Source organism: Myotis davidii, unplaced genomic scaffold (genome assembly GCF_000327345.1).
Source record: "Myotis davidii unplaced genomic scaffold, ASM32734v1 scaffold59, whole genome shotgun sequence".
Lineage (NCBI taxonomy): Eukaryota > Metazoa > Chordata > Mammalia > Chiroptera > Vespertilionidae > Myotis > Myotis davidii.
Genome location: NW_006293001.1, coordinates 5,582,982 through 5,592,515, shown reverse-complemented (window position 1 = coordinate 5,592,515; position 9,534 = coordinate 5,582,982). Strand labels below are relative to the sequence as shown.

The 9,534-nt window shown below is 41.0% G+C and overlaps 1 protein-coding gene across 6 annotated transcripts in view; it reads right to left on the bottom strand.

Moving 5' to 3' along the window:
• The window catches only part of LOC102768064 (sodium channel protein type 2 subunit alpha), a 121,567-nt gene that overhangs the window by 54,230 nt on the left and 57,803 nt on the right, over positions 1-9,534 (bottom strand). For all 6 annotated transcript variants that reach the window (XM_006766504.1, XM_006766508.2, XM_006766503.2 and 3 more), the window contains exon 14: positions 6,008-6,246. In XM_006766504.1, the coding sequence (XP_006766567.1) occupies positions 6,008-6,246 (239 nt within the window). The remainder of the gene's footprint in view (positions 1-6,007; positions 6,247-9,534) is intronic.

Here is a 9,534-nt window from a genome sequence, read left to right as displayed (position 1 = left end):
ACATCCTTTAAAATCTACACTAAAAAAGAGTAATATGCTAATTAGACCGGGAGACCTTCTGAAGACCTTCCGGATGTCCTTCTGAACAAAGCTGGGGGCTTGGCTGGCCTGCAAACCACCCCCAAATGGCCCTCACCCAGGCCAGCATGCCCCCCATAGGGACCCTCACCCTGATGGGGGCATGGCCAGCCTGCAAATAGCCCTCAGCCCCTTGCCCAGGCCCACCCCAGCCCTAGCAGGGACCCTCACCCCAATGGGGGTGTGGCCAGCCTGCAAACAGCCCTCAGCCCCTTTCCCAGGCCAGCCATGCCCCCTAGTGGGGACACTCACCTTGATGGGGGTGTGGCAAGCCTACAAATGGCCATCAGCCCCTCGCCCAGGCCGGCCACACCCCCGAGCAGGGACTCCCACCCCAAAGAGTGTGTGGCCAGCCTAAAAATGGCCCTCAGCCCCTTGCCCAGGCAGGCATGGCCTCCAGTGGAGACCCCTACCCTGATAGGGGCATGGCCAGCCTGCAAACCACCCCAAGCCCCTCGCCCAGGCTGGCCCTGCCCCCCAAGGGAACCCCTACCCTCATCCGGGACCCCCTTCAGGGCAGACCAGCCAATCCCACCCATGAACAAGGCCTCTATCTATACAAATAAAAGGGTAATATACTAATTACACCAGGAGACCTTCCATATGTCCTACCAGACAAAGCCATGGTGGCGGAGCCGAGGCATTGGTGGTTAGGGGCAATCAGGCCAGTAGAGGAAGGCAGTTGGATGTGATAAGGTCGGTGGGGGGGGGGGTTAGTTGGGGGTGGCCAGTTGGGGACGAGCAGGCCAGCAGTGTGGGGCAGTTGGGGGCGAGCAGGCCAGCAGTGGGAGGCAGTTGGGGGCGATCAGTCTGGTGAGGGGGCCAGTTGGGGGTGAGCAGGTCGGCAGGCAGAGTAGTTAGGGGCAATCAGGCAGGCAGGCAGGCAGGTGAGCAGTTAGGAGCCAGCAGTCCCGGATTGTGAGAGGGATGTCCGACTGCTGGTTTAGGCCTGAGGGGCAGTCAGACATCCCCCAAGGGATCCCAGATTGGAGAGGGTGCAGGCCAGGCTGAGGGACAACCCCCCGTACAAATTTCGTGCACCAGGCCACTAGTGTTTATATAAACATATATCTTTATATATGTTTATATTCTCCATCTGTTTATTTGTGATTATTTTTTTCCTTTCAAATGTTTATACATATATAGCTCCTTTAAAACCTCCTTTTAATAATAGTTCCACTAAAATTCTTTTTTGTTGATTATCAATTCTGTCATTTCTGGTTCTATTGAGTGTTTTTTTTTCTCACAACTGTGAGTCATATTTACCTATTTCTTCACATAATACATAATCTTATATGTGCTATGGATGATGTGCTGTAGCAACTTTTGATTCAATTATTTTCCATTGAAGAGTATTGATATTCTTCTAGCAGGCAGTTAAATTATAGGTTGGCCACCTGAAACTTACAGTACCTTTGTTTTATATTTAATTAGGGTAAAGTTGCTTTGGTTTACTCTTTGTTCTAGTTAATACTTCTGGTTCTCTGACATAATTTTCACTCCTAAAGTGTAGCCATCTGGGGTTTCAAAGTATTTATCCAATTTGTCCAATTTCTTTTCTTGGTTTGCTTCAAATTCCCAACTTTGTTGGCAAGTATTCCCTTCTAATTTTTTATTTTTTATTTTTTTGGAACAGTTTGTGAAGAACTGGCATTAATTTTTTTTTTAATTTAGATTTTAGAGAGAGAAAGAGAAACATTGCTTGGCTGCCTTCTGTATGCACCCTGATGAGATGGAACCCACAATCTGGGTATGTGCCCTGAATGGGAATCAAACCCAAGACCCTTCAGTGTATAAGACAACATTCCAACCAACTGAGCCACACTAACCAGGGCTTGGTGCTAATTCTTAAAACATTCGGTAGAATTAACCAGTAAAACTATTTTGGCCTAGGCTTGCCTTTGTGGGAATATTATTTTTAAATTACTAATTCAATTTGTACTTGTTATAGGCTTTTGCAGATTTTCTGTTTCTTCTTGGGTCAGTTTCAGTAGTTTATTACTTTATAGGGATTTTTCCATTTTATCAAGGTTATCTAATTTGTTGGCATACAATTGTTTGTACTATTCTTTATACTCCTTTTTATTTCTATAAGGTTTATAGTGAGATTCCCTCTTCCTTCTTCATTCCCCCTTTATTGATTTAAGTTTTTATTTTTGTACTAGAGGCCCAGTGCATGAATTTCGTGCATGGGGGCGTCCCTCAGCCCACCCTGCACTCTCTCCAATTCAGGATTCCTTGGGAGATGTCCACAGGGATCGGGCCTAAACTAGCAGTCAGACGTGCCTCTAGCAATCCGGGACTGCTGGCCTTAACCACTTGCCTGCTTGCCTTCCTAATTGCCCCTAACTACCTCTACCTCAGCTCTGCACCCGGGACCCAGGCTTCCCTCCCTCTGGCCGGCCACAGGCACCCAGGGCCTAGTCCGGCTTCACCCGGGCAGGCTGCAGCCACAAGGGACCATAGGCAGGCGGCTTTACCCAGGCCAACCACAGGCGCCTAGAACCATGGAGCAGGCAGCTTTTCTCCATCTCCCGGGCTGCAGGTGTTGGTGCTTGGTACCACGGGGCAAGCTGCTTTTCTCCATCTCCCGGGCTGCAGGCACTGGCACCTGGGACTGTGGGCGGCGGCTTTGCCTGGGCCTGGCTTTGTCAGGAAGGACTTCTGGAAGGTCGTCTGAAAGATGTCTGGTCTAATAAGCATACTACTCTTTTATTAGTATAGATGTCTAGCTAAGACTTGTCATTTCTGTCAATCTTTTCAAAGAATCAACTTTTGAGTTTCTTAATTTTTTTCTAGTTTTCCTATTCTCTATTTCATTCATTTTCACTCTTTATTATTTCTTTTCTTCTGCTAGCATAGGGTTTAGTTTCTGCTTCCTTTTTTAGTTTCTTAAAGGGTAAGGATAGATTATTGATTGTTTCTGAATATCCAGCACCACAATCCATAATCTATTCTTATCACCCACACACACACACACACACACACCCTTTTTTTCTTCTTTAAACCACTGGTTACTTAGGAGTATGTTTTTCAATTTCCACATATTTGTAAATTTTCCAAATTTATTTCTGTTACTGCTTTCTGATTTCATTCTTTCTGTTTTTGTCAGAAAATGTACTTTATATGATTTCTATCTTTTTTAAGTCCAAAGAGGCTTGTCTTATGACTTAAAATATAGCTTGCCCTGGGTAATATTCCATATGATCTTGACGCAAATGTGTATCCTGTCTCTCTATATTTCATTACTCCATGATTCACCTCAAATACAAATTTAGCTTCTTTAACACATAAGACTAGTCCCACCTATGAATTGTCCATTTGTTACTATGTCTTTCTAGCAACTACTTTCTCTTCTTCTGATAATAACAGACCTACTTTTTTTCTTCATAATTCATTTTATTTACGCTGTCTTCAGTGATAAAACAGGGTTATTGTTTTACCAAATGGGCATGCTAACCCTAGAATCAGAGTCACCACTGGCTTAGAAATGGTCATGTAACTCCAACCCAGCCAATGATAACCAACTCTTAGGCTTCTGTTAAAACTATTAGTTAGGAAGTACTAATAGGACCTATGTTGGTAGGATAAAGGTTGTGTAGAACATTGTCATCAATAGAATACCCAGTCATAGATGAACAAAACATACTGGGAAGAATTAGGGCAGGAAGCTGACTCCCAATAACAATGACTGAGAACTTGAATCTAGCCAGGTTGAAATATGGAGCTATGCCCAAATTGACTTTACTTACTTGAGTTAATGGATTCTCTTTATTTTTGCTTAAGCCCACTTGAGTTGTTTCTAAATACCCACCTCCACAAAGATTTCTTTCATCTCTTGCTCATAGTTCAGAGATATGTAGATGACAATTTGCAAGAGGTAATGTTATTGTCCTTCCCTCCTCTAAAGGCCTGTGATTGTTGGCGATAGCTTACAATATTCTCTGAAATAGCTTTCACAGTCTGTGATACAGTGTTCACACCTCCCATCACTATGTCAGTTTCTCATGGGTACAGTTTCCCATGTGGTAAAATGCAGGCAATCACAGTATCTACCTTAGGACTAAATTTGTGGGAACCTAGAGAGAAGGATTTTATGTAAACCATTTAGCGTAGTGCCTAATAATACAAGTGGTCAGCATATATTAACTTTATCATTGGATCAGTGAAGACCAGTCTAGACTATAATAAAAAACACAGTGGTTACTTCAGATCCTAAAAACATTGTGCACTATACTTTAGAATATATTATTTAATATCTGTATACAACCTGTTTATCTCTTCATATATCAAGTGGAAAATGCATGAGAACTTAATAAGCCTCTTATATTTTTATATAAATTTATTCCTTTTGTTTGTCTGTAAAGACCACTTTACTTTCATTTCTATCACTCTATCATGTAGCCAGAGTAAAAATATATGCAAAAATAATTTATAAATTCCTAATTTTATAGAAGAAATTTAAACAGAAATAATAACCACTGTATGATGTTTCCTACCACAAAGAATCCACCTTAATCTTATATAATAAAAGCCTATTATGCAAATCGATGGAAGGGCAGAATGACAGTTGACTATGAAGTGCACTGACTACAAGGGGGAAGATGCTCAATGCAGGAGCTGCCCCCTGCTGGTCAGTGCACTCCCACAGGGGGAGTGCTGCTCAGCCAGAAGCCAGGCTCATGGCAGTGATAAGGAGCAGTGCTAAGGAGCAGTGCTAAGGAGCAGCAAGCAGGTGGGCAGTAAGGAACAAGGTCCAGGCTGAGGGACCCTGCCCCCACCCCCAGTGCATGAATTTCATGCACTGGACCTCAAGTGTATTTATAAGTGATAAAATTATTTGACTTGGCATATTTTATAATTTGTTTGGCAAAGTACATATATCCTAAATATCTATTCTAAATACTTGGAAAAATACATCAGGATTTTTTGAAAATCATAGATCAATGTCCTCCATAATTCATAATCATCTTTCTAATGAACTAGTAGCTCAGTGCATGAAATTTGTGCATGTTAAAAGGGAATTAATTGCCCTAACCGGTTTGGCTTAGTGGATAGAGCATCGGCCTATGAACTCAAGGGTCCCGGGTTCCATTCCAGTTAAGGGCATGTACCTTGGTTGTGGGCACATCCCCAGTGGGGAGTCCACCCCGTGGCCTCCACCTCAGCAACCCAGGACTGACTGGTGCTGGGTGCTCCTGGTGCTCTGAGGGTGGGTTCTTCCCTCAGGCCACATGGGAAACAGCTGGGGAGGGCGCAGCCCTTGGCAAAATGCCAGGATTCAGTGGGTCCACACTCCAAGGTTGGGTTCCTGCCTCAAACCCTGCCTTCACTGGAAACAGCTCCAGGAAACAGCTTGGGGGAGGGCATAGCCATTGCCAAAAAAACCCTGCAAGACTGACTTCCTTCCACTTGGTCGAGCTTCTGGCTTGATATTACACCAAAACAGCTCTGGAAAACAGCTCGGGGAGGGTGCAACCCTTGGCAAAGCGACCCAGGATTCAGTGGGTCCACACTCTGAGGGCTAGTTCCTGTCTCAAATCCCGCCCTTGCCGGAAACAGCTCTGGGAAACAGCTAGGGGGAGGGCGCAGCCGTTGCCAAGACAACCCTGGAGCACTGACTTCCTTCTGCTTGGTTGTGATTCTGATGGTCGTGATGAACAACACCCATGTTTTTTATATAAGTAGATGAGCAACTTAAATTTAATTCTAAATCAAATTGTACATAAAATCTTTGAATTTTTTGCACTCCTTCATTTGGTGATATATTTTTGTTATTTATAAAGGGAAGCTAAACTTTTTCTGTCCAGGTATACTCAGCCAATAAATTCATATTTAATTTGAGAGTTGATATTCATCAAGTGTGAGAGTAAAATTCGGCATGTCAATTATTAAGTCCATTGAAAGAGGCACCCTCAGTGAGCCTTACCAGGTTGCCGACTGACAGCACACTGCTGAACTGCTCCGTCATGGGGTAGTGCTCCATGGCCATGAAGAGTGTATTTAAGACAATGCAGATGGTGATGGCCAGGTCAACAAATGGGTCCATCACGACCAGGTTGACGAGATGTTTCACTTTTAACCAGGGTTTGCAGCAGTCCCAAATCAAACACAGGTTAGCAAACTTATACCAGCAGGGTGGGCATTTCTGCCTGGATTCTTCAAGTTCTGGAAGAAAAAAGACTACTCATGAAAACTGCTTACTTTCTATTAAGCAGCCTTTGGTTTAAATTGAAAGTGATATTGAAAAAAATCTAAAGTTATTAAATGTGTTAATCTGATGATGGAGCAGGAAAACACTTATAATGGATTAGTTGTCATAGAAGGTATGGGCACAGAAAAGCTATTAATCTTTCCAAATTCTTCTTGGTTAAGCAGAGTTTCCAGGATTCTATCTGTAATATTAAATTGTCTGATAATTATCTCCAAAGCTGAGAAATCATTAGGTGGGACTTGTATTAAGGATACTGAAAACTCATCCATGTTCCAGATAGAGCAAGATACACATATATTATCAAAGAATTACTCTCAAGAGATGTCCATAAAATCTTTATCAGTCATGCGGAATCTCAGTTTCTTGGATTACATATGTTTTGCAGGTCTTTCAATAAAATAGTTTTGTCAGTATCACCAGTCTTAGTAAAAACATTTCCAATTAAGCTTGTTAGATACAGGCTATATATTAAGCTCTACAAGATTTGTTTTCTTAATTTAATTAGAGGGTATGAAAGAAGAAGAAATATCAACTCTAAGAAACTGGATCTTCACTATATAATAAATCCGTGTTTCACAAAGTGGAAAAATGTAGAATTCATAAATTTTATGATATAGTTTTTATGTTAAAATGTATAACTATTATACAAATCTATGATATAAAATTTCATGTTAAAATATGTTTATTTTTAAGTACTTTCTTTTCAAAAAGGACTTTAACTAAATAATGGGAAAAAGAGTTCAGAAATGCACAGGTCTTTAAGATGATACTCACAACACTGAAACTTGGTAAATATTGGAAAATAATTTTAGAAAATTAGAAGTGGGAAATGATCTATTCTCTTCCTTTGGTAGGATGATCTCTTAATCAACTCTTCAGTGGAAACAGCATGCAGAACTTGTTTTCTGACAAAATCATTGTCACATACCCTACTACCTACTCTATTAAATGAGACCATCACTTCTTAGTAGAGAGAAAGATTCTTTTTTCATTTGTGGCATCATTGATTCTGGTAAGACACTTCGATATTACTACTGTGGCAACTGGAATATCCCTCTAAACTTGGAATAGTTTATTAGGAACTAAACTTTGTAAGGGAAGAAACAGCATATGGAATAAACATTCACAACCACAGGTAATGATTTTTGTCCTGCTGATAAACATTCACTACTAATCAATGCTATAAAGTTTACCACTTCCCTAAAATAAATTAACTTCCTGTTCTTTTTAACAGAATTCGATTAGCAGTGGATTCTTCAACTGTCTTTTTAGGTATTGAAATTCTTCCAATGCACAGTTTGTTTATATTTCTTTTAACATGCAATTTTGTAAGCAATAAAGAATAGCTGAGTTGTAAATCAGAGGAAAAATATAAATATAATTATTATACACTATTTTGTAGTTATTTTTAAGATTCCCAAATAACCTTATGTTTATGCTGGAGATTAAAATATATTATCATTTACAGTAAATCACAAAAGAGAAACAAATAAATCTCTTTGTGTACAGTCAGAGCAATTTTTTAAATGCTACCTGTCATTTATTAGATAAACAGAAGCAACAGTAATTGTGCAGAAAAAAAAAGAAATAAATCAGAGACAAGTTCAAAAGTGGAAATTCAGCTGGTATTATTCATCTCGACTCCAGGAAAGTGTAGCAAAGCTGTTAAGTTCTAAAGTAAAATTGCTCAATTATTCATGCCGAAAGAGGGAGAGTTTTCTATTTCGAAACAACAAAGCACTCAGGAGAGAACTGCAGCCATCTCTCCATTATTCCTGTGTGAGTTATCCACACTGAGAATCATCGACAGCCCGGATGAGACTTCTGCTCAATTCCTCAGGTACTCCTAACTCACCCTCCCACTGTCCCTCCCACGGCTGTGACGAGGAGACATTTCTATATGGCTTGGGATTTTGAAAAAGTGGAAAGGCAATTCATTTTTGCTCATCTCATATAGTTTCATGAACTAATTAGCTATTCATTACCCTGGACAATGGAGACTTGGCTGTAATTCAAAAGAAGGAAAACAAAAGTTGCCAGCCCAATCAACAAGCTGCTTCATAAAAAGGGAAAGTAAAGTAAATCATAATTAGACTTATAAGACAAGAACATGAAATAAACAGATTATGTCCACCTAAGAAACCTTTCCTCCATTATTAGGAGCAACAACAGAAGAGGCTATATAGAAAAGACAGCTCTGGTATACATATGCATGCTAAGGATTGCTAACAACAAGCTTGGATCAATGCCGCATTCAAGGTATTTAGAAATCATTGAATAAAATGTAAGCTTTTTATCCTATACAGCCAATGAAACACGAATAAAACTTAGACATTGTCTTTCACAAGAAAACACCATAAAGCCAAAAGCCCTGCAGATACTAAAACCAAACCCTCCGTGTCCTGCTTCCTTAGTTACACTTATTTCCAGGACATCCTTTCCCCCTAAGTGACCCCATGAGACACATTCCCATGGAGGGTGATCTGGGTGCACTGATTTTGAACTCTGTATCTGAATTCGTGGACAAGTCCGAACTTGTGGTGGGTTGATGTTTTCTAAGTAATTTCTTACGTTGGCTCAAACTTAATGCTATCAGAAGTGCAAAGTAGGACTGTCGGTTTAGACTTACCCTGTCTCCTTCTCTGCTTCTTGCTTTAGGGAGCAGACATACTGCTGACATCGGTAGCAGAACCACTGGCAGCTTCCTCTCAGTGGTTTTGCTATGGCAAGGAGCAGAAGACCAGAGAATCTTCAAAAGATTTACCTGGAGGGACAGGGAGGAGCAAGCTACTGGCAGCTGGGGGAGAAGAGGGAGTGCAAGCTAACGCAGGTGAGGTTGGGGGAGAATGGACTGAGTTTAATATTCCATGGAAATCAGTGAAAAGATGTCTGATACTGCATTAGGACATTACGAAAATTGGGTGTTGTAATGCTGACATGTCTGTGATCTAAATTGCCATCTGCACTCTGAGTTTCTTCTGGCTGTGACTTTTAGGGTTTGGGTACTGCTGTGAGTATCATGGGGTTTTTCCATTTAGACTGAAAAGTACTTATTCCAAGAGCCTATTGCATAACAAGTGAAACTATAACTAAAGATGAAGTCATGTGGGCAACGTGTGCTCTCTCCTCTCCCTCTCTCATTCTTCTCTCATTCTTTATCTGTTTTTTCCCTTTGACACATACACACACACACACACACACACACACACACACACACACACACACACACACACACCTATGGA